The sequence below is a fragment of the Dermacentor variabilis genome, chromosome 11 (genome assembly GCF_050947875.1).
Source record: "Dermacentor variabilis isolate Ectoservices chromosome 11, ASM5094787v1, whole genome shotgun sequence".
Classification (NCBI taxonomy): Eukaryota; Metazoa; Arthropoda; class Arachnida; order Ixodida; family Ixodidae; genus Dermacentor; species Dermacentor variabilis.
In genome coordinates, this window is record NC_134578.1 from 26,785,762 (window position 1) to 26,811,968 (window position 26,207).

The window sequence follows — 26,207 nt, forward strand, 5'->3', positions numbered from 1 at the left end:
TGGAACAGGGTGTGCTCAAAACGCTGCGCCTAATCAACGTCAGCGTGGCGCGCTGTTCAAATTTGATTGTGAATCTTCACATAGACGCCAATGTTACCGATTACGGCGTCTACGACGCGCCAAACGCGGGGGGCCTCAGCGAGCCGCAGTGCGCTCAACCAGTGGACTCGTGGCGGCACCATGCGGTTGCTACGGTATCTACGCTACGTAGCAGACTGCAGCTGCATGCAACTGCAGTTTTCTTTGTACGCGACAGGGCTAGAGTGCGCGCTTGCGCTTCATATGTTCCTGACTAGCTGTGCCACGTGGTCCTACCCAGCTTTGTCCTGCACCAGCTTGACCGATGGATAGATGCCATGTAAAGTATGCGCGTTTTGGAGCGTTGTCAATGGCTCATTACGAAATGAGGTCTGCCAAGGCGTCTTAACAGGAGCGAGCGAGCGCCTGCAGGCGTGCGTGGGGTCTCCCCTTAAATTTCACGGGTTTTGTGTCTAGTTGAGTGTTAAAAGCTAGTCGAAATTAGCGAGACCCGTCGGCTACAAGACCGATCAGACACCGGCCAAAGTCTAATTTGTGAGCGGGTGACGGTGGCCTAGCACGAGCAGACGATAGTCGGCTCCTTTGAGAAGTACGAAATTATTATCGAAATTTCAACGCAGATTTTTGTTTACTTCAACCTGTTTATTAAACTGCGTCAATAAATATTCACAGTAACATTCGGAAGAAGGGTACAGATACACACATCCTTCTTGATTGATGTCATCTATTCTCCAATAGTATCCGCGTAAGGGAATCATCAATATTATGAAATAGAGCGTTCGCTATACAGTGAAGATAAGGCTTCTATTGTAAAGAAAACGTTTGAGAGAAAGCTGACTTCGCACCCCGCTTGCTATAATCCACGCATCGCGCCCGACTATCAAATTTGGCTGTGATATTAACAGAGGCGTATGCTATCCGGACTGTGTATGTTCACCAAATCCGAGAGGTGATTCAGGGCCCGAGGGAACAACGTAATTGCATGGGGGCCAATTGTCCCGCCAAGGGCCATTTGCGCTATTAGCGAAACCGATTAACTTTAACCATTAAGTTACCTGGCACCTATTAAAAGCTTAGCGCAAACATGACGCTGAACACTGGTGACTTTAGGAGATACAATAAGTAATGTCAAGTGCTGTTCACAGGCGCACTTTAACTTTTGTGCTACATTTTACGGTGAATCAGTAGCAACACGAGGTCATAGTCACAATTTACTGCCAAGGCGACCGAGTTCAAGCATTGGCGGAATGCAAAAAGAAGAATGCTCGTGTGTTTTATTTCAGTCCACTCGTTACAACACATTACAGAAGCCCAGGTGGCGTAAGCGAAGACGGATGCTTCTAAGGTGTTTACTGTGGTATCAATAATTCACTGTGAACTTAAACTTCATCAATCATTAAACACCACTGCTACAAGAGCTTGGCGTCACATCCGCTACTGTTCTGTAGAATGTCACAAGAACTTATGAATGAAAAGGCGTCAAGCAATAACTATTCTCGATGCAGACCAGCATACCGGCAAAGGCCAAACTGAAAATATGGCACATTTACTAATTTTTATGCCAGAATCCGGCTACCACATAATAATAGCAGTGAGCAAAACATTACTTTAAATTACCATTACGCTACGCTTGTGGGTGACAGGCGTTTTAACCATTTTGCTCGCTTGTAGGTAATATTTCGGTACACTGTAAACCAAGTTACATATTTAGGGCTTATGAATGATACAAATACGTATATCTATATCTCACATCCTTACACACCTAAGGGTGGGAATGGTGTAAGTTATAGACAAAAATCACTCTTAAAGATGTAAATAGGTTTACAGTGTAGCTTTCCCTGTCTTGCTCAATAAACATGATTTAAGGACATTGACACCGAAACTTTGTACAAATGACGGTTCGTTTTGCTGTATTCAAGATTTCATTACCAAGTTCCTGAAGAAGAAGGCAACTGATCAGAAACAGTCACGTTATATGAGTATATAAAAGAACTATAGCTCTTGAGTTTGCTTATGTGCATGCGTACACTGCTACAGAAAACAAATTTATTCCTTGTGCGCACGTTGTTGCTCACACGAAGGGCACTTCACCTATTGGCGGTATCACAAGCTACGAAATCTAAGTGTATACTTCGAGGTCATATACCGTATTGACTCCCGAATGTTGAATCTTTCACGATGTGTAATGTTCTTCTCGTAGAGTTCATACAATTTTTCAATTGGCCAAGAAAAACAGGAACTGCAGGGCACGTTCCACAACTATAATTTTATGATTTGATTGCACCATGCAGAAAATTTTAGAAACAGCCTTTTCTTGCGGTGCACTAAATCCTCACTGGCGCCCTAATTACTGATATCGAATGAAACCATTAATATTGACACGTGCACTTGTTTATCTTTATCCGGTGACGACGTCCGCCATTTTTATCAGAAGTGTATTGGGGGCAACTAGCGTAGCACTCGCATTGTTTTGATAAGGAAATAGCTGAACTGAAACGATTAGTCAACGCAGGCGTGGCAGAAGAGAACTTCGGAAAGATTTCTCGATTCAAGGAGATGCTGGTCTAGCTCACTGTTACCAACGAAGAAAAGAAAGGTGCAGACCAAACCAGTGGAGCGTAATAATGGCTTAACCAAAACAAGTTGTCGTCGTCATCATCATCATCATCGTCATCATCATCATCATCCTATTATTGTGCACTGCAGGCCGAAAGCCTCTCACAGCGATCTCCAATTACCCTTGATTGCGCTAGCGGATTCCAACTTGCGCCTGCAAATTTCGTAATTTCTTCACCGCAGGTAATTTCCGGCCATCCTCGACAGTGTTTTTCTTCCCTTGGCCTCCTTTCTATAAATCTAATGGGCCGTCGATTATCTACCCTAGGGGTTACATGTCCTGCCCAGCTCCATTCTTTTTCTTAATGTCAACTAGTATATCGGCTATCCAGTTTAGTTAGCTGGTCCACACTACTCTTTTCCTGTCTAAAGGTTACGCCTAATATTTTCGTTCTATCGCTCTTTGCGCGGTGCTCAACTTGTTCCCGAACTTCACTGTTAACCTTGCAGTTCTTGCTCCATATGTTGGCACCGGTAGAATGCAATGATTTCGCACTATTGATTTCAGTAACAGTGGTGATCTCTCAATCAGGACTTGGTAATGCCTGCCGTATGCACTCCATCGACGTACTTTTCTTTTTCTGCAAGTTTCATTTTGAAGGTCAGGGTTCCCTGTGAGTAATTGACCTAGAAAGCCACATTCCTGCACAGGCTCTAGGGGCTAATTGGCGATCATGAATTCTTGTTTTCTTGCCAGGCTATCGAACTTTGCTTTTCTCTTCTGTACATTAATCTTCAACCCCACTCTTGTACTTTCTTAGTTAAGTTGCTCAATCACTTGTTGTATCTTATTTCCAGTGTTATTGAACAGGACAACGTCACTACAAAGAGAAATCTGCTGAGATATTTGCCATTGAGCCTCACTCCTGAACCTTCCTAGTTTAATAGCTTGGATATTTCTAAGCATGCAGTGAATAGCATTGGCGAGGTTGTCCTCTTGCCTCCCCCCGTTCTCGAAAGCTAATTTTCTACTTTTTAAGAACCAATGTATCTGTGGAATCATTGCAGATATTTATCAAGATACGCACGTATGTCTCCTTTACTTCTTGATAACGCAGTGCCTGGTACCTCTGCTGAATCATACCAGCAGAGAATTCGGAATTAAGATATTAATGCACACAGTGTTATCAACAAGAGTGATCAGCTTGACGCGATTATTATTGCGCATAACTAACACATTCTCGTCATCACAGAAACATGGCTGCATGACGAAATAGAAGATACGTATGTATTTCTCTCTAATTACCGTGCTTTACATCGTGATAGACCTATTAAAGGCGTCGGTGTTGCTATTTCGGTGAGACAAGATATCTCGGCAGTTCTCCTACCTCAAGCTGCTAATCTTAAAACGATCTCTTTAAAAATTTTATGCAATAATGCCTCTGGTTTGCTTCCTGCTGTTTATCGAGCTCCCGATTCCGCTCCGCAGTTTCTCAATGGTCTGCGTGATCACATGACGTCTTTTTTACACGACAAAATTTTTCTAATAGGCGATTTCAATCTACCGGAAGTTGACAGGATTCGCGGAATTTCTAGCGCTGATGTTAATATAAATAATGAGCACTTGCGTAACATCATCTTGATGCACAACTTGCACCAAGTGGTTACTGAGCCAACCCGAATTAGAACTGCTTCTGCCTCAATACTTGACCTTGTATTTATCAGCCGGTCTTTATATAATGATTCCGTCTCTATTGAACATGGCATTTCTGATCATGAACTTGTGGCTTTTTATTACTACCTTGATCCTCTCAGATCAACTCATTCTAAAACTATTACTGTAAAATGTTTTCCACGCGCGAGGGATGAGAACATACTGGATTATCTTGATGTTCGTCTTAGCGGTTTTGGGGGACATGACACTGTTCAACTTTGGGATGAATTTAATATTATTTGCATGCACTGTATCTACAACTTTATTCCGAATAAAACCAAGAAAACGTCTACAGCTACTCCCTGGATAACGCCTGACATAGTGCACATAAAGAGAAAGGTTGAGCGACGAAGACGACAGGATATTTCTCGTGACATGGTAGGACAGTAACAGGAAAAATTAAATGAGGCTGTGAGTGCTGCTAAGCTTCGCTATTGGCAGTTAAGCCAGCCTAACTTCATCAGAACTGCTCCTTCCAAGTTTTGGAGCTATCTCAGTAAAAAGTAAGTAAATCAGTTGACCATATTATGCGTGAGGGCAATACTGTCGTCGCTAAACAAGATATCGCTGACAACTTCAATGCTTATTTTAACAGTGTCTTTTCGAACTCGCCCATTTCCGCCGACCTCGCTCGGTATGCCGAAATGCTATCTCACTTTCTTCTTATTATCTTTCCTGCACCCCTTTCATCGGCAGTGCTTCCTAACGACTGGCTTTGTGCTTGTATTGTTCCGATACCAAAGATAGGCGATCCATCATTAGTGGCAAATTACCACCCCATATCACTAACCTCATTGTGTTGCAAGCTTTTAGAACGCATTATTGCTTCTGAAATCAATAATTTACTCGATGATAGAGTCATTCTATCTCCTATGCAGCATGATTTTCGAAAGCGCCTCTCCACTGTAACCCAATTAACCATTGTAATTTACAGTCTCGCTAGCACTGTCGACGAATCAGGGCAAGCAAACATCATATTTTTGGACTTCAGGAAATCATTTGATTTTGTATCGCACGCAAAGCTAATGGAAAAACTTGAACCATCTCAACATTCCTTCACATCTTGTAAACCGCATTCGCGCTTATCGTTTCAACCATACGCAATTCGTAGTTGTTGAATATTGTTCTTCCAGTATCCTTCCTGTCACTTCTGGTGTTACCCAGGGTAGTGTTCTTGGACCATCATTATTTAACATATATATTAATGAGATTGTAGACACTGTTACTCAGCCCGTACAAACAAAACTATTTGCTAATGACTGTCTCATCTTTAATAAAATCATCTGCTGAAGAGATCAAGTTACTCCAAACTCTAACCTTCAGAACATACTAGCTTGGTGTGTACGCTGGTATATGCAGCTTAACGTTCATAAAACAGTATTTATGAAGATCACTAGAAAAATTGATAAATTGTCGTTTACGTATCCTACCATCCAAACCTCTTACGAAGGTGAAAATATATCAGTACCTCGGTGATACAATAAACCTTCGTTGAAACTCGCACATCTCTCATCTTTGCGACTCAGCTATTAAAAAGCTTTGCTAGCTCAGGCATAAAATAAACGCTCTCGATAAACCCGTCTTATCGCCTTCACCTCTCTTGTCCGTCCTAAACTCGAGTACGCAGCTATTGTAGGGGATCCCTATCACTAAAACTAAGATCGATATGTTAGAAATGATACAACGTCAAGCCGTAAGGTTCATCTTCTCTTAATACCGCTGAAGTGATTCCCAAAGTCAGTTAATGGCTGAACACAATATTCAGTCTTTGCAACTAAGAAGATAGATTGACAGGCTTAAATTTCTCTTCTTATTGAGTAACAATAAACTATCTCTTTCTCCCGAACCTTATTTAACACCCCTTACTGGGGGGGGGGGGGGAGGCGAACAAGACATCGCCACGCTGCCTAATTAATGCCTTAAAATGGCAGAACTAACGTCTTTATGTATTCCTTTTTCCCTCGTACAGTAACAAAATGGAACCGTCTACCTTATAGCAAACTTGTCAGCACAGACTCAACAGCGTCTATTAATATCTAAAATTAATGCTTGTTGTTACGAAATATTGTTTCACTTTGTATCGTTATGCAATATTTATTAATTTACGCGTTGTAATATTTTTGAATTCTACCCTCCTCTTTTTCTCTATTACATTTCCAGTGCTTCGAAATTGTGCTTATGAAACAGTGTTTCAATATGTATTTGCCACTTTCTATGCATTATTTGGGTTCCTTACTCATCATGCAGTCCTACTTTCTATTACCTTTTTTTTGAGCTTTTTCTACTCCTTCACCAATCTATTGTGTTTTTTATGTACTTTTCCCCTCCTACCTCGGCCTTCTATGGCCTGCGGTATTCCTAAATAAAATAAAATAACAAATACTAGCAGTGTCACTGCTGGTATCTCTACGGAATCAAATGCCTTTTCATAATCAATGAAAGCCATAAAGAGAGATTTTCTATACTCGGCAGATTTCTAAACTACCTGATTGATGACATGGATGTGATGCACTGCAGAATATCGCTTTCTGAAGCCAGCCTGTTGGTTGATTAAACTGTCGCCCTGATTTTATTGGGAATTATCTTTGTGAATATTTTATTCAACACTAAAAGCAGGCTAATAGGCCTAACAGTTAGCTCACAATAAGCAGCCATTTTCTTTCCTTGAGCTGTGAGCCAGTCCGTGAAACTCTCCATTGTGGAACGCACGCGCAAAAGCATGCAGTGTTGTGAAGTCGGGGGTGCGTGCAACCAAGAAGGTTGATGGATAGTACCGTGCAAGGTGCCGGGAAACAAAGATCCCGAGCGGAGTTTAAGATATGAAGAAAAGTGTTTAAAAACAAATATACCTTGCGGGTTTTCGCAAAACTATTACGTCAAATATACGCCTTGATTAAGTTTTGCAAACTTTTCTCCAACTCTAGCAACACACTACACGTTAGAGTCTTCGCATGGCCGAGCCTCTCTTCACAGCAGTCCAGATGCTCTTTTTACGCCGTTTATTTCTATCTTTCGCTTGAAGAGGCAATGCACTGGCTAGTTACACACGCCTAACCGTTCACATTCTATCCCAGCCCCAACGTCCCACCTTTTTGCAGTACTCAGACTTTTCTGCCGTAATCCTGCTTGTCTCCAACGTCCCACTCGTCTCCAACATTGCACAATAGGAGGCAACCACGTGACGAAGTGTTAACCCGCCGTGGACGTCCTTCCCAGGGAATACTTGAAAATGACCGTGTCATCCATAAGTGGCCTCTTCGTGACGATCAATTTGTCAGGATCGGAAGACTGGCCTTCGTGGTAGTCGGAGGGCGACGTTGTGGCCTTGTGGGAACGATGAGGCCTTCTCAGCACCCGAGACAGTTTCATGTCTGCCAGTGAGGCATCCTTTGTTGGATGGGATCGCCAGGCATAACAGCACGTGGCAAAAAGGCACTGATGCCATTGGCGTTCGATACTCTTGCGAAAAGTGCGCTCAAATTTTTTTTATTATATGGTGCTTAGGAGATGTTGTAGCCTTTAATTGGAACCGGTTAGTCACTTAAGGTAGACATATAGAAATGAATAAACTAAAAGCATTAAAGCTAAAAGGCAGCGCCAAACCACAGTCACGCAAATTCTAGTCCTAAATTTACAGCAAAGCATCACTAAAACTGAAAGTCAACTCAGAAACAAAGTGACACAAAGTCTAGTCACAGAGGTGTACTAAATTCAACACAAAGTTTGGTCCCATAACTACACCAAAATCAGGGCAAATAAGATAAGTATATGTATTTGTTCATTGAATGGGCCAAAGTCAGGTCAGATTAGTATCATAGAGTGAGCTTATCACAGACAAACATCCCACTCAATAGTTTCTGAGAATATTTGTCTCTCCTAGAAATCTTTGGAGCACCAATAAGGCTCGTCTTCGCAAAGAATACCTTGGCCACGGAATTAACACCTTCCTGAGGCTGAAGAGCATACGGTGCAATGCGATTAAATCACGTGCTAAACATTGTCTCTGTGTGTCGTACCAGGGACCTACTGATAGAAGATCCTCTGTATCATAACCCGCGTGGCCACAGGTGCATTCTGGACTGTCAGCTTTTGTAATTATCTTTAGAAAGCGTTTCGTATACGCCGCACAAAGCTACAATCGGTAAATGAGAGTTTAAAGGGCTCTCATTGTGTCCGATGTGGACGGGACTTTACATTGAAGCGAAGGTACAATGGGAAATAAATCTGAAAATATCAAATTCTCATCAAACCATGTCACTCAGCAACCGCGAGCTAAGATCTGGCTTAGTATGGGCTTCATTTCGCCTAGTGTTACAGTCAGTACAGGTGCTACGTTGTTCACGTGCGCTTGCCCAGCTGCCTCGTGTGGTGCAACGTTCCCAGGGATAGTGGAGTGTCCCGGTACCCATCGGAACATTATTGCGCGATTCTCTTCACTTGCTTTTACGAGTTCCTTTAGCGACTCGTAATGTAACGCCATGCTTTGCGAATTGCTGATGTCGCGATGAAGTTACGACCAAGCTGTCTGGTTGTCATAAAGGATGACTCATTGTTGCCCTTTTTGCATTGAAATTATATATTGGCTGTTTCCTCCCGAAAGAGTGGGCAGGAATTGTGCCTTTCTTGGTGCCAGTTGTCAGCTTGCTCCCTCCCTGTTTCCTTTGTGTGCTTGTATGTTTCCATAATTAATAATAACAACAATAAGAAAGCCAATATTGCATAAAGTTTTGCTGTCGTTGATGATGTGGTGTGTGAGTTTAAATATATGTAATCAGTTCAATTCTGAAATTGCAAAGGCGGCGGTTGAAGAATTTGTTTGACAAAAACCATCTGTATACGCTTGAATATACCTAGAGTATCGAAAGAATATCTAGTATAACGCTCATTTCTGTGCTGCTAGCATTTTCGAATAATTCCTTCAATTGAAAGTTCAATTTTTGGGCCGACGAGTCGCCATGTATTGCAGGAGATATCTGAGGACCAAAATTTCTGAAGTGGTAGTAGATATTTGTGCGCCTGATTCACCGTACTGATGCAAGCCTTGTGCCTCTCAATAAGTGCAATTGCTAGTGGGCGGCTTGTGTGCTACACTGAAACGCGAAAGAAGTGTCGACAGGTGACAACCGTCCCCATAATATGAAATGGAGGTTGACATGCCTCTACAATTCCTAACGAACATTGGATTGCTCGAGGAACGGATAAGCAGACTCTAAGGCTCCTATCAAACGTTCAAGGCGCTCTTCACAGGAACGCGAGATTTCATACAGAACAGGTGAAGAATAGGCCATCTGTTGCTTTATAAGTGCATTTTGTACTTGTAGTAGTGATGAGACCAACCCTCGCCATGTCGTGCCAGCTACGCCGTGAAGAACATTTGTTATTGAGTTCATTTGTTTCTAACGGCTTTAATGTCAGAATTCCAAGAGCATTGTCTGTCCAGTGGAACAGTTAGAATGTATTTTTTCATATGTTCAAAGGCTGTCCTGCATGGCACAGCTCAAAGTCATTTGGATACTCACTGGTGAAGAGTAGCGTAGCCGTCTTGCTGTTAGTTGCATTCTGTTTCCTTGAACAATTTGTCCACAATATTTAGGCCTTCCTGCAACGTAGATTGAAGAAACTTTCCACATGAACCAGTGGCTCAAACACAAACATCATTCGATTATATAGAGTAGTGTAATGCAGGTAGAAGTTTCCGCGGTAAATCGGCCATCACACATTTAAGGAGAAACGGACTTAAGGCACGGCCTTGGTGGGGCTCCTTGACTAAGGTTACGAGAACAACGTTTTCCTTCGCTTGTATGAAGAAATATTTAGCTGACATTCGAGTAATTTGATATCCACCGTAGAGTCCTGCCAGAGACTCCCAGTTCTAATAGACTAAACGATAGTATGGCTGACGGAGTTGAAGGTTCGTTTAATGTGTAAACACTGCTCTATTGTGACATTTCGTTTGTGGCTTCCGCTGCGCCAATTTGTTGGACTTGCTTTGGACAGTTTTAGGAGAGAAATGCTTACATATAATTTTTCATTAAAGCCCTCGATCGTTAGTGGGACAAATGGGTGTGACTTTTGGAAGAGGTCGTCTAGTTCTACTGAGACTAACTTTTTAAAACTTACTGATTTACTTTTAAAACTAGACGATGTTCTGTAAGAAAGCGCACTTAGTTACAAACTACTTCTAAGCACGTAATTTACTTCTTTGACACAAAAATTTCCTTAGCTTTGGTTCACAAGGCAAGCGGTAAGAAATAATTTTACATTGAGACCAAAGAGAGTCAATGCGCTCATACGGGTCCGACGTTTTGAAAGAGCATTTAGTACCAGTGGGACAAATACTTTCCACTTTTTTCCATAACGGGTTTGTTTTGGAGAAGCGAAATTTGCAATAAACTATTTCTAAGCACCTCTTTTTTTGATAAAAGGCAAAGAATTTCAGGGATTTGGTTAGGAAAATGTGGTTTCCTACAAAAGGCTAATGGCGACGGCCATCGTGAGATGAGTTCTGCCTGAATGTTTCTCATTGTAAAACAAATAGTACTAAAACCTAGCAAACACCTGCTAGTCAACAGCAAATTCAACGTTTCCTGCCGTAATAGAGACGGGGCATCAGTGTACAAGTCAGCATGTGTGTAGCGGACGGGGTCGATGCATTGACATGGATGAAAAAGTGAATGAACGGCTGTGAGCAGTTGTTTTATTTCCAACGGTTAGCCACGGCAACCAGTGGCGTTCGTTGTCTGCCGGATGTTATTTTGATGCTTTTTAGTTGGATTTCGTTCCGTGCGAAATGGCTGAGTGGTGTTCTTTGAACGCCACGAAGCACACTCTGTAAACGTAGTTCACTAGGTTCTTATCACTACGCACCTGCGTGTAAGGGAAAGCACCCTTTCGTTTCAACATGTTGCTGCTCAAAGCACCTACGTTCATCGTGTACCGATGAGTCATATGCACGCTTGAATGTTATTTCAAATTTTATTTAAAGGGGTTGGGACACCAAATTTTGAGGCTATAAAAAGCATGTTGCAGGCTGCTTCCGTATGCAAGGACACCCAGAACGAGGTATTGGACGCTGTAAACATTTCAAAATAATTTTAATTCAGCTCCAATAAGTCATTAAAAACTCCTTCTCGTAGTCGAGACCCATCGCTAGCGCGGCAGTTACTACGTCACAGAGGAGGAACGAAAATATTGACGTCATAGCACACTAGCACAAAAACGTGACGTATGATGAGTAGCGATGAAACGCCGATTACGGAGCCTGCTGAGCCGAGCGACCGAGCATAGCCCCCACTATGACCGAGCTACAGGCATATAGAAATCCTTTCTTAATGCAAAAAAGGGGTAAGGCGTGCAGACACGGACACAAGAGGAGAGAAGTGGACAACACGAACGCCGCACGGCGGCCCGCGAACGGCAAACTGCGAGCGGCGAGTTGCCGTGTGGACGGGCCTACGTTTGAGTGTAACACTAGCCGGCCGGCCCCGAAAGGGACCAGGATATGCGGCGTTCGTGTTGTCTGCTTCTCTCCTCGCATAGTCGCATAGTTCGGCAGCTCGGAGCGGTCTCTCGTTCGCTTGGCCTTTCTCAATGTGAGGGCCCGCCCACGTTACCAGCACGGAAACTCGCCGCACGCCGTTTGCCGTTCACGGGCCTCCGTGCGACGGCGGTTTCGCTCGCGAACGGCGAGATTTTCTTGCCGTAGAGAGGGCGGGCCCAGGACCCAATTGTGCGGCAGCAGTACGGCGAAGCGGCCAATCAGCGACCGAGGAGTGGTCACTCTGGCACCGACGGCAGCTTCACCGCCTCTGATCGTTCAGCGCCGCCGATATCGTCGCTAGGCCTTTTCCGGTTCACTTCAAAGCTAAAGCTCACGGAGCTTCGGAATGAATCACCGACTCTCACAAGCCGCAATATTTTCTTACCGTTGTTGTCGCTCTTCGCAATAATTATAATAATCGCGACATGCACTTCGAATCGCCAGTTGTTGACCTCTGCTGGCAGAGCACGCATATGCGCGAGCAGACGACGCAGCATAGTTTTACGTCACTATTTTTTGTGGCCCACGTGACCAAGCCATGTTGCATTTCCTACTCTGTGACGTCTTAGCATCCCCTGGAGCCCAGAAACCGAAATCGAAATCGCTCGGTATAATAATGCTATTATTAAATTATATATCGGATATATATGAATCCCGCTGTGTGTATCGTGCTCCCTGAAGCATGACGCAACGTCACCCACCCCTTTAAGGCACTAAAGCAGCAACGTTATGTAAATTATGTGTGTAGGTGGTCCTCCGATATCGCACGATGTTCGCGATGTCTGAGAATGCTGTCAGTATTGCAGCGGTAGAAAAAAAAACGAGCTAACTCCTATGGCAATAAATTTACAGTTCGAGGCAAAAAATGCGTTTGTTTCGCTATATTCTTTTCTAAACACAGCGCTCATTAGCCTGGTTGAGGCGAACGTTATGTATATATAGAGAAGTGATATACGCCATGGTTGCTTACGCCTAATCGAAAGACCGAAGCAAAAGTGATCTCAGACATGCTCTGTAGACTGATGCTCGTTGCTCTTGGCAGCTTTGCACTTGTCGAAGGTTCCGAGCAAAATCCAACTCTTACTTCTTGTTCAGGTAAGTGTGGAACGCCATAATAGCGTTACAAATGTATTGTTGAAACATATCAGGATGCTGGACTCTCCTACGGACATCCACCAAACTCTATCTTTGAGGTATAATACATGAAACCCTATTGTCAGTGTCAGTGTCGTTTAAGTTTATTGGGCTCATAGATGCTTGATTTTAGTTAGCTGTTGTTAGTGAGTAGCAGTCACCTGCTTTAATATGTTCACGAGAAGATCGGTCAGTGCCTCTTCTAATGCACCGTCCTAGTTAACCGGATTTTTATGTACGGACCTGCTACCATGAAGCTGAAGGAGCATGTGAATCAAATACTTCAAGTAGGCACGAGAGAGAAATGAGTCATAAGGGAAAGCTAGGGACGTTAACCAGTCTGAGCCCGGTAGGCTACCCTGCACTGGGGAAGCGAGAAAGGGGATTTAAAGAGGAGAAGGAAGAGAGAAGGTCACATTCTCCACTGTTAGGCACACAAGCGTGAACCACTGAGTCAATCACAGGCGGACATACAGGCTGGTGCATGTTAAGAAACGATCTAGCGCCTCTGTGGCCTTGCACATAGTATACGCACGATGCCACGTGTCCAAACACACGAATCACTGCCACACGAGCACTGCGTGGAAGTAGCGGACTCACGCTGAACTTGATAGGCGTTGAGTCAGACCGGTTTTGTGAGTTTTGTACTATGGCCCACATTCCAGCTCACTAACCATACGTGACAAGGCTGCCGTAAGGGGTGCAGCAGATATATAAGAGTGGTCTATCCTTTTTCGCGTAATGTTCCGTGTGTCATGATAAATTTCATGTGTCCTTCAATGTCACGCGATCTCGTGATTGCAATCGTGTCATAGGATACACATGATTCCTATCGCCGTGTTACGTAGGTCGCATGAGACGGCCCCAACAATGGGCCGCTTCAAAATGCGGGCACCTATTGAATGTATACATTCTTGACGTGAATTCTCCTGCATTACTCCTCTGGCGCAGATGGCGATGAAATCACCATCAGCGACATCGCTATTGAGGACGCACAAATTGGAAAAAAAATGCGCGCTAACTTCACACTCATCATCAGCGAGCCTTTGGAGTCGGACCCCACGCTGAAGCTCACCATAAAGACCGCAGAAGGCAACGAAGTTGGGTGCTACGGTTCCATCGGATCATGGTAAGTGATGACCGCTATCTACCTGTATGTAAGTGCGCCTGCCTTTGACTGTAGCACGTTAGCACTTTTGCATGGAGCTTTAAGTAAGGACATTTTGTAATTGCACACTACGTCCCACTAAATAGATGAGCATGCCCTATTAAGGCGAATACCTTTTGTCCCACCGACATACGCTCGCTGGATGAATCATTCTATATCATCGCCATTTCGGTCATGTGCAACCTTCTCTGTCTCCCACAATTCGTGCGCAGAATTTCACATCTGTACCTGCTCTTTCATATATTTTGAGGATGTTTTTTGGTCTTCCATGCGATGTTCAGAAGCCTAAGTGCGAACCAAAGCTTGAAAAACCTACCACTAAAAAATAAAACGATGCAAGTGAATGAACTTTTACATCGTTTTTTTTGTATACTGTCAATGTTCCCAAATCTTTTAAAGAACACGCAGCAATTAGTCGCCATCATGGACGACAAGGCTGCCTTGCACTGAGTCTCATTCATTATTTCATGATGATTAATGCGCCAAAGCAACTCTGGGTCCAGAAGCGTCTGAATGGGGAACTCTGGATAAATTTCACCTACCTGGAGTTTTTTTAAACGTAATCGAAAGCACGCTACGCAAGCATTTTTGCATTTGTGGGCGCCTCTTACCCGTTGACCAAGCTGGGTTTTCAACCCGCGTCCCTTGTTCTCAGTAGCAGATCACCATAGCAGCTGAGCCACCAAAAACGTACTTATAGAAAATGACGACGAATTAGATTTCTTTTGCGTGCTTTCAATCTTCTTGTTCTTTGTTTGACGCGTTTGGGTCCCTTTCCTAGTGAGAAGTTTACAATAGCGTTTTTTTTTCAGCGCTTACAAAATGTGCGGTGGAACATCGACGGTGGAACAGTTATTGGGACAGGAGTGGGGCAACACTTGTCCCGTTCCGAAGATGACGGCACCAATAAGCATTGAAGTGCCTCTGCCGAATTTAGTTGAAGCACTGATCGGCGTAAGTGCGACCACGGTAGCTCTTGCGCGCTATATACTTAGAGTCCAGTAGTGTCACTGATTATTCGAGCAAAGAGGAACCCATACATGCTGTACACGTGGTGTCCGGCGGGATCACTGATTATTCGAGCAAATAGGAACCCACAATTCAGAGATGACTTCGACCGTTTTGTGCGAGAAGGTATCGACGTAGGCGTTGCACTATATCCTCTGTTACGTTTCGCCTACGACGCGCGGTTTAGCCGGCGCGACTGCAACAAAGCGGCAGACATTTTGGCCCGTTCGGCGTCGCCGCTACGCTCCCCGCCAAGCGCGTCCAGGCATGTTCCAATGCCACGTGTCTTCGGTGTGCGTGTGTGTGTGTGTGCATGTTGGTGCCCACGCTTGTCAAAGCGCGGCAGCCGGGGAGAGGAGCTCCCCCAACTGTGAAGCGAGGAGGTCTGACCGGCCCGGCGGATGCGTCACCTACTCATCCCAACGTGCCCGAGCGGCGCCGGCCCTGCGGATGCGTCACCCACTCATCCCAACGTGCCCGAGCGGCGCCGGCCCTGCGGATGCGTCACCTACTCATCCCAACGTGCCCGAGCGGCGCCGGCCCTGCGGATGCGTCACCCACTCATCCCAACGTTCCCGAGCGGCGCCGGCCCTGCGGATGCGTCACCTACTCATCCCAACGTGCCCGAGCGGCGCCGGCCCTGCGGATGCGTCACCTACTCATCCCAACGTGCCCGAGCGGCGCCGTCACGTGCGCCCCCTTCCAGAGACGTCCCTTCTTGCCCTCGACTCCGAGAGTATAAGAGCAGCTGCTCCCGGACGCCAAAAGGAGGGCTCCGATTTCTTCTGTTGAGTAAAGTGCTCTCCCGTCTCTCTACTTCGGTCAACCTGACCGCCAACTCTTTGCGATGTTAAAATAAACAAGTTGTTTTGTTGTTACCAGTCGACTCATGCTTTGCCGGGACCTTCGGATGCTTCCAGTTGTACCCCAGGCCGCCAGGCCAACGCTACCCTTGGGGCTTGCGACCCAGGTGCAACAACGGGCGTCAGCGCCAAGTTCCCACCAGGTCGTACCATCGGTGCGACCACAACAACCGTTGCCATCGGTGGGAATCAAACAACTGTCTGCCAGCGGTGAGATCGCGACAACGGAGGCCAGCAGCGAAGAGATGCAGTTGACTGTATGCTGAGCAGCTCATCGACGATCCGGGAGCAGTGCAACGAGCCCTGTGTGACGACTGGTTGCCTGCAGCGGAACGACTGCGCGGAATTCCTGCCTGCGAGGTTTGGTGAGTGCGGGACTTTCTTCTTCTGAGCTTTGCCAGGCTTTTTGTTAGTGTCAGAAACAGAGCTGGTAATTGTGGTTGTCGTTGCTGCCGGGTTAGTTTGCGGCAAGACAATAATAGGCAGTAGAGAAAGCAGCATTCAGAGCAGCCATGGATTTGAAGTCGTTGCGCAAACCGAAATTGTTGGAGCTTGCAAGAGAGTTGGGTCTGGATGTCTCGGACAAACTCAGAAAACCAGAACTGCTAAAGGCTATTCTTGAGTTAGAGGCTGAGGATGACGAGCTGTCGGAATGCCTTGAGACTATTGAGGAGAGGTCAAAAAGACAGGAGCGCGAACTTAAAGAGCAAAAAGAGAAACAGGAGCGCGAACTTAAAGAGCAGAAAGAAAAAGAAGAGCGCGAACATGCTTTGGAAATGAAGCGTCTCGAGGTAGAGATGGAACGCGCTCGTAATGGAAGTCAGGCACACGGTGCAGGAGAACGCGTATTGTTCAAAATGACTGACCTGATGCGGCCGTTTAAGCTTGGAGAGGACATTGGTTTGTTCCTGGTTAACTTTGAGCGAACGTGCGAGAAGCAGGGGTTCTCTCGGGAAACGTGGCCACAGCGCTTGCTCACTTTGTTACCCGGCGAGGCGGCCGACGTAGTCGCTCGCTTGGATAGAGAGGAGGCAGAGGATTTCGACACAGTGAAATCGAGTCTTCTAAAAAAGTACCGGCTGTCTGCGGAGGCGTTCCGTCGGAAGTTTCGGGAAAATGAGAAAGGCAAAAGTGAGTCATATACAGAGTTTGCGTATAGGCTTATGTCAAACATGCAGGAGTGGCTCAAAGAAGAGAAAGCGTTTGGTGACCACGATAAAGTTCTGCAGTGCTTCGGGCTAGAACAGTTTTACAGTCGGTTACCGGAGAACGTGCGATACTGGGTCTTGGATAGGCCAGACGTTTGTACGGTGGCTAAAGCCGCTGAGCTAGCCGAGGAGTTTGTGACGCGTCGGGCTCGCGGAGCTAAGGACGGTCAAAAGGGTGAATTTGGCTCGAAGTTTGAGAGGCCGAAGTTCACACCCATGAGAGCAAAGGGGAACACGCGTAGTGCGGATGCGAGTGGAAGCAGTGCGACCGAACCTAAGGAGACGGCGGCAGCCGAAGCCGAACGCAGAAAGCGGTTCGAGATGAGGCAAGCGCGCGTTTGTTATACGTGCCAGAAGCCGGGTCACTTTTCGGCGCAGTGTCCGGAAACAACACCAAAAGTTGTGTTTTTTTCATTAGGCAGCACTGACGAGAACATGAAGCTTCTCGAGCCTTACATGCGAGACCTCCTCGTGAACGGGAAAGAGTGCCGAGTGCTTTGCGATTCCGCAGCTACAATGGATGTAGTTCACCCGTCTTACGTAGAACCCCATATGTTCACGGGCGAGTGCGCATGGATCAAGCAAGCTGTGGAAGCTCATAGCGTGTGTCTGCCGGTAGCAAAAGTGCTTATTGAAGGACCTTTCGGAGCGCTTGAGACGGAGGCTGCAGTGTCATCTATGCTGCCACCTCAGTACCCGTACCTATTTTCAAACAGGTCCGATCACCTCCTGCGCGAGAAGGGGCTTTTGTTTGGTGAAGCTAGTGTTCAGGCCTTAACCAGGTCGAAGGTTCGGGAGCTCGCTGCAAAGGCGGTAGTTGCGGGGCCGACGTTATCAAACAACGAAAAAGGGTCAGAGGCGCAGCAAGCTGATATTCAGAGCACGCCCGAAGTGAATAAAATGGAGTCTGTAGCGTTGAAGGCGCCAGATACTGGAGAGGAAATGCCCGATAAGGGAAAGTTAGAAGAGCTATCTACAGATTTGCTCATCGCGCCTACGTCAGACGGACTTGATAGGTTGCTAAAAGTCAGCCGGTCGGCTTTGATAGCCGAGCAAAAGAAGGATGGCAGCCTGGAAAACGTGCGCTGCAATGTCAAGGAAGGTATCGCCAGGAAAAATGCGCGTTTTATGGAAAGAGGTGGAGTCCTGTACCGGAAGTATCTAGACCGCAGAGGAGTGGAGTTCGATCAGCTGATCGTGCCTCAATGCTATCGTCAGGATCTGTTGCGCTTGACGCACGGGGGTTCGTGGTCCGGACACCTAGGAGTTAAGAAAACTAAGGACCGTCTCTTGCAAGAGTACTATTGGCCAGGGTGTTTTCGGGACGCAGACCATTTCGTGAGGTCATGTGACACCTGTCAGCGGGTGGGCAAACCAGGGGACAAATCGAGGGCGCCGTTGAAATTGGTACCTATCATTACGGAGCCTTTTAGACGGCTCGTTATTGATACAGTGGGACCTCTGCCGGTAACAGCCACGGGGTACAGACACATTTTGACTGTGATCTGCCCAGCGACAAAGTTCCCTGAAGCAGTGCCGCTTAAAGAACTCAGCTCAGTTGAGATAGTCAATGCACTACTGTCCATATTTGCGCGAGTTGGTTTTCCTGCGGAAATCCAATCAGATCAGGGCACAGTGTTTACTAGCGCTTTGACGACAACTTTTCTCGAAAGGTGTGGGGTAAAGCTGTTACACAGCTCAGTGTACCACCCACAGTCGAATTCCGTTGAGAAGCTCCACTCCGTCATGAAGCGCGTGTTGAGAGCATTGTGTTTTGAACATCGAACTGACTGGGAGCTGTGTCTGCCTGGGGTGATGTTTGCATTAAGGACCGCGCCGCATGCAGCTACGGGGTTTTCGCCAGCTGAACTGGTGTACGGTCGCTCGCTTCGGTCTCCGCTTCGCATGCTTCGAGAATCGTGGGAAGGCAGGGGCGACGACCCAGTCGTGGTGGAGTACGTGCTCAAGCTCCTCGAACGCTTAAGAAGGGCACAGGAGTTGTCAGGTGAAGCAATGGCAAAGGCCCAGCAGAGGGCCAAGGTTTATTATGATCGGACCGCCAGGGCCCGTCGTTTTGAGGTGGGCGATGAGGTCATGATATTGCGCACATCGCTAAACAACAAACTAGACGTGCAGTGGGAGGGCCCAGCACGAATTGTTCAGAAACTGTCGGACGTTAACTACGTGGTAAGTCTGCCAGGAAAGCGGAAAGCACAGCAAGTTTACCACTGTAATCTGCTCAAACCCTATAAACAACGCGAAGCAGTGGTGTGCATGATGGTAAACGTTCCTGAAGAGCTTCCGGTCGAGCTTCCGGGACTAGGCTCAGTGACGAACAGGGAAGACACCGGTCAAGTCATTAGTGACCTTATCAGTAAAGCACCGCTGTCGCCTGAGCAGAAAACCGAACTACACCAGCTCTTACAAGAGTTTCAAGGTCTGTTCTCTGAGAGGCCTGGTAGGACTTCTGTACTTACTCATGATATAGAACTTACCTCCCCAGAGCCAGTACGATCCAAGGCATACCGGGTGTCACCCCGCCAGAGCGATATTATGGAGGCTGAGGTAAAGAAAATGCTACAGCTCGGTGTTATTGAGGCAGGTGAGAGTGATTATACCTCCCCTTTGATTTTAGTTGAGGTACCGGGCAAGGAACCTCGTCCTTGCGTCGACTACCGCAGGCTTAATTCCATCACTAAGGATCAAATTTATCCGATCCCTAACATCGAGGAGCGCCTTGAGAAAGTTAGTAGCGCTCAGTTTATTTCCACCCTAGATCTTGTCAGGGGTTATTGGCAGGTTCCACTTACACAAGAGGCTAGTAGGTATGCGGCGTTCATTTCACCAATGGGAACATTCCATCCTAAAGTGTTGAGTTTTGGTTTGAAGAACGCGCCATACTGTTTTTCAAGCCTCATGGATAAAGTGTTGCGGGGACAGCAAGAATTCGCTTTACCGTATCTAGACGACGTAGCGATATTCTCCGCATCCTGGTCTGAGCATATGGCACACTTGCGGGCAGTGCTAACCCGCCTGCGCGAAGCGGGCTTGACAGTCAAGGCTCCTAAGTGCCAGTTAGCACAGGCCGAGGTTGTCTACCTCGGTCACATGATTGGTCAGGGTCGTCGCCGCCCCTCTGAAATAAAGGTGGCCGCTGTGCGAGACTTCCCGCAACCGCGCACGAAGACCGATATTCGGTCGTTCTTAGGTGTCGCCGGCTACTATCAGAGGTACATCCCCAGGTACTCTGATATCGCGGCTCCCCTGACGGATGCTCTAAGAAAAACAGAGCCTCAAACAGTCGTCTGGGACGAGACAAAGGAAAGAGCTTTTAGCGCCCTAAAGAGTGCCCTAACAAGCCAGCCTGTGCTACGATCGCCAGACTATACAAAAGGGTTCGTAGTTCAGTGCGATGCTAGTGAGCGAGGCATGGGCGTTGTACTGTGCCAACGGGAAAATGGAGAAGTAGAACACCCCGTCCTGTATGCTAGTCGTAAGCTGACCAGTCGTGAGCAGGCGTATAGCGCCACCGAGAAAGAGTGTGCATGTCTCGTGTGGGCCGTTCAGAAATTGTCATGCTATCTAGCCGGCTCGAGGTTTATCATTGAGACGGATCACTGCCCTCTCCAATGGCTGCAGACCATCTCTCCCAAAAATGGCCGCCTCCTGCGCTGGAGCCTCGCTTTGCAACAATATTCCTTTGAGGTGCGTTACAAAAAGGGGAGTCTCAACGGTAACGCCGATGGCTTAAGTCGAAGCCCCTAACGTAGGAATCAGCCTCAAAATTGTTGGTTACTGATGTTTTTCTTCCTGAGGCAGGATTTTTAACATATTGCTTTTGTTTAGTTTTTCAAAGTGATGACATGCTTTCTAGTGTAATATTCCAATTTGTGGACGCGTTCTAAGTGCTGCTAGACTACTGTAAGGAACTAGGCAGTGGTATAGAAGGGGAAAGAGCCTGGCAGGGCTTAGTGAGGGTTGTGCCGTGCTTGCTGACTGAGCGGTTGAGTTTCAGCGTAGTTCTAACGCTTGCCGGGAACGAGAACAAAAATGTGAACTCTCCCGAAGTCACTTTGCAGTGTCCTGTGCGAACCTGAACGAGAGAACGAGGCCTTCTCTGTGCGCTGCGCTCAAGAAACGTCGAGGGACGCCAGACTTCGGTTATGAGCATCATCGAGCGACATCCCTCCGGACAGCGGATGCAGTCCCCTGTCCATCGGGATCTCCTTCCCCCGGCGGGGCGGTCTGTTACGTTTCGCCTACGACGCGCGGTTTAGCCGGCGCGACTGCAACAAAGCGGCAGACATTTTGGCCCGTTCGGCGTCGCCGCTACGCTCCCCGCCAAGCGCGTCCAGGCATGTTCCAATGCCACGTGTCTTCGGTGTGCGTGTGTGTGTGTGTGCATGTTGGTGCCCACGCTTGTCAAAGCGCGGCAGCCGGGGAGAGGAGCTCCCCCAACTGTGAAGCGAGGAGGTCTGACCGGCCCGGCGGATGCGTCACCTACTCATCCCAACGTGCCCGAGCGGCGCCGGCCCTGCGGATGCGTCACCCACTCATCCCAACGTGCCCGAGCGGCGCCGGCCCTGCGGATGCGTCACCTACTCATCCCAACGTGCCCGAGCGGCGCCGGCCCTGCGGATGCGTCACCCACTCATCCCAACGTTCCCGAGCGGCGCCGGCCCTGCGGATGCGTCACCTACTCATCCCAACGTGCCCGAGCGGCGCCGGCCCTGCGGATGCGTCACCTACTCATCCCAACGTGCCCGAGCGGCGCCGTCACGTGCGCCCCCTTCCAGAGACGTCCCTTCTTGCCCTCGACTCCGAGAGTATAAGAGCAGCTGCTCCCGGACGCCAAAAGGAGGGCTCCGATTTCTTCTGTTGAGTAAAGTGCTCTCCCGTCTCTCTACTTCGGTCAACCTGACCGCCAACTCTTTGCGATGTTAAAATCAACAAGTTGTTTTGTTGTTACCAGTCGACTCATGCTTTGCCGGGACCTTCGGATGCTTCCAGTTGTACCCCAGGCCGCCAGGCCAACGCTACCCTTGGGGCTTGCGACCCAGGTACAACCACGGGCGTCAGCGCCGAGTTCCCAACAGATCGTACCAGCGGTGCGACCACAACACCTCGTGCTTCTGTTTGAATCATTTTGTGGCGTTCTTCTTTTGCCTGCGTGAAGTTCTTTTGGAAGACTTTGGGAGATTTATTTTTCTTTTATGTGAAAACAAGCAGGCGACGCCTTCTTCATTTTGTTGTCAGTAAGAAAACAGCATTTTTGCACACAGCAGCTCTCACAAATAAATCTTATAACATAGAGCCATGCTGGAGAAATGATAAATAAATAATAATCAACACAATTAAGAATAAGCTTTAGCTCTTGGGCTCCTGCCTAAGTGCATGGGAAATGAAAAGTGGCTTTTCTCGGGAACCACTGGACAAAATTAAACGAAATTTGTTGCATTGTGAACCTACTGTCTGTTGTAGCGAACGTTTGTTTTAGGGCGCGAATGTTTAAATAAAAATTGTTGAAAGTTGGAGATTTTCAGAAAAGGGAACTATCAGTTTAAAACTATGCAACAGAGCAATGAAAAATGATATTGTACTTCAGTAAATTGCATGTAGTAGTACATCGAAAGCGAACGAAACGGATGTATTAAACATGGCTCTCTAAAGGAGATTCCCTAGAACGTGAGCAGGACATTTGCAAAACCCTTGTAAACAACGTAACACATTGACGTAAGATATACATTTATATACCAGTTTTCTCCACTTTGGATGCTCTAATGAATGCAGTTGACAGAACTGCGAAATCTGTTCTTGGACCAGAGCTTCGAATTTGTAAACTTCCTGGTTCTATGTTTTAGACTTACTAATTATTGAAGATTAGTTAACAAAATTCAGGTCTTAAGTCGAAATGGCGCTTCCCGAAGTCATTAGAATTTAAACTATTCTCGCCAATGAAACAAATTTCATTAAAATCGGCAAAATGGTTATCTCAGAAAAGCGTGTATGCATTTTACATGTATTTGAATAGGCGGTATTGGTGTTGGATCCGAGCTAAAGCTCCATCTGAACTGCTCATAGCTACCAGTCCTCCTCTGTAGTGACGCGTAACATTATTTTAACCTATTTAAATTGCTTTGTCATTCTTAACTCTGGAAGTACAACATAAAATAAAAGCTGCATCAAGCTCTACAACGCATGGCGGCACTCTACAGCAGTAAATTATTTTCAGACCAACGAATAATTAAAGAAGCACAGCTTAACATAGGGACAATCGAGAGAATCAGAGAACAGAAAAAATGATGGCATCGTTGCAGCCTTGAAGAAGTGGTAGTTGTAATTACAGGTCGTAGCTGCTGCAAGTATACGACACTTAAATTGTTTTATACTAATTGCGAAGCATATTTTGCCCCATTCCTGGCACATTACGGCGTGGCTAGGCCGGTTCCTGTCTGAGCTCGCTCGAATAAAAAGAAAATACTGTGTGACCGACGAATCGAAGCTCTGCAGACGAGCACAGCAGCCCGTTGCGCAAACCATTAGGCACCCACGAACGGACGTCTTTTAAATCTAAGCTTTCTATATCTTCCTGATTCGTCAGTGAGCACCGAAAACGCACTGCTGGAAAGCCAACTCACACATCTGCGTAGAACAGTACAGTTTACATTCGCAGTACCGCGCCTACGTCGACTGGCCGGCCGATTAGTGCCTGATAACGACAAAAAGCGACGAGCTCCGCAAGAGTAGCGCATGCGAACAAAGTTCACTGGAAGCGCAAGTTGCGTCTGCTAGGCATGACACCACCCCTGTCGCGATTAACTGAGCTTCCTGCTTACCCGCCGTGGTTGCTCAGTGGCTATGGTGTTGGGCTGCTGAGCACAAGGTCGCGGGATCGAATCCCGGCCACGGCGGCCGCATTTCGATGGGGGCGAAATGCGAAAACACCCGTGTGCTTAGATTTAGGTGCACGTTAAAGAACCCCAGGTGGTCAAAATTTCATGAGTCCTCCACTACGGCGTGCCTCATAATCAGAAAGTGGTTTTGGCACGTAAAACCCCAAATATTATTATTATTATTATAGCTTCCCTGCTTGTCGGAGACAGCAACTGCTCGTGAACACGGGCTCGTCTTAGGATCTCGAAAAAAAAATAGCAAAGCCCCGTTCTTAAAGAAAGATGGTTGAACGCCACGCTACCCAGACCAACTGTATATATATCCATTATATTACGCGCGCCACGCAATGCATTTCCGGCCTTCACCATGGGTGGGCCGCGGGCCCAGCGTGTGGCATAAGAAGAGGCTGCCGTACGCCAACGTGAGCGCAAACGAAATCGTGCCCGTAAGGCCGATCCTGTGTATCGACATCGGCACGCAGAAGTCATGTGGGAGACGCTTGTGCCGTCCAGATGCCTGCTGGTCTTGTGATCGTCAGCGTGTACATCAGACACTACGCGTCTCGTTGTGACGCTGAAACGTTCCTGGCAGAAACGATGAAGACCTTAAAGCCACATAGTACGCCGCCCCTCGTGTGCGGTGACTTCAACATCAATCTGGGGAAAAGGCACGGCAAATGGATCAAGGGTTTCACGCTAGGTCGCTCGTTCAAACTGAAGACCCTACAAATTTAGACTGAAAGTTAGACTGATTTAGACTACAAGTTTAGACTGAAATATCTCCATGACCAGCCTACTTTCCTGAGTATTTTTTTGCGTAAGATGCCACGTAGAAATTGTACAGCGGAGTATCGACGTGATAGTCGCCCATGTTAATTATGGCTTAACATTTCTTCTACGGATTACGAATGTCATCGCCGTTTTGCATACATCACACCGCAGATACATACAGTTAAGTAACACGTAGTTGATGATTACGTGCCAATCTGTGTTCTCTTTTACTCTCATCCATTACCTATGCCGAAACCAACAATTACCGTGTCCTAAGCTCTCGTCCAACGGCTGGGGCAGAAATGATGCCACTGCCGCCATCTGATCGTCTTTAACGTAATCGTCATTCTGCTTCTGCCGTCGCAGACGTACGTTCGCGAGATTTCCCACCACCCAGCAAACCTCTACTCAGCTTATACAGGTCATTTCACCTGGTTTCGCTCTGAGGAACCTCAAACGATGCTAGATAGCCAGGTATGCGCATAATGCTTCGCATAACGTCAGTTTCCAGAAAGCATGGGATCTGCACAATTTTTTATGCAGCCTTATATCTGAAACCATTTCGTTATACTTACTGAGGTCTTTTCCACTTTTAGTATAGAGCGCCGTACAACTTTTTGAAAGACTGTACTGATCTCTCAGCAGAAGCAAATACCTTGAAAAGTATTTTTCTGCCATTATGAGTGGCGTATCTTTCGGCCTTATACCGAAAGTATGTGCGGTCGACGTAGGCATCAGTATGCATACGTCGTAGTTCTAGTGCAGCTCTAGTTGAGAAGAGTAGGGAAATGAAAAATAAATTCGTGAAACGCCGTACGTTGTTACGTGAAACTTTCAAATTATTATTACTTTTCACTTCGTAGAGTTAGGCTCGAAATCAGTGAGTGTGCCCGTACCCTCCGTTTCACACCTGGCTTGCGCCGGCATTTCTGTGGTGTATGAATAGCAACCCTTGCCGTTTCTTCGTTAGAAGTTTTCTTGGACTACACGTGTTGAAGAACGTGTGAGGAAGCGTTGTCGTATGGAAACTTTGTGGAGACTTCGTTTTTACGAGTCTTTCTTTCACAAGTGTTTGTCAACACACGCACATCGTTTCACAATTATTTATGAAATCGTCGTTTCAGGCGGCCCCGACGACAATCAACATATCACTTGACGTTCATAATGGAGGTTCATCTGTGGGCTGTGAGTCATTTGATGTTGACATAAAAGCCGAAGACGAAGAGTAAGAGGATGAGTGATCAAAACGACATATTTCAGTCAAGTGGACATGGGACTAGTCGAGTGAAGTGATGCCCAATGATTACCAAATA

General features: G+C 46.7%; 1 protein-coding gene across 1 annotated transcript; it reads left to right on the forward strand.

The window, feature by feature from the left end:
* Positions 1-262: 262 nt before the first annotated feature.
* LOC142564636 (uncharacterized) lies at positions 263-26,187 on the forward strand. Its single transcript, XM_075675707.1, has 4 exons — positions 263-358; positions 13,935-14,112; positions 14,964-15,105; positions 26,019-26,187. Exons 1-4 carry the CDS (start codon positions 352-354, stop codon positions 26,121-26,123), a joined length of 432 nt encoding a protein of 143 aa, XP_075531822.1. The 5' UTR covers positions 263-351; the 3' UTR covers positions 26,124-26,187.
* Positions 26,188-26,207: the final 20 nt, after the last annotated feature.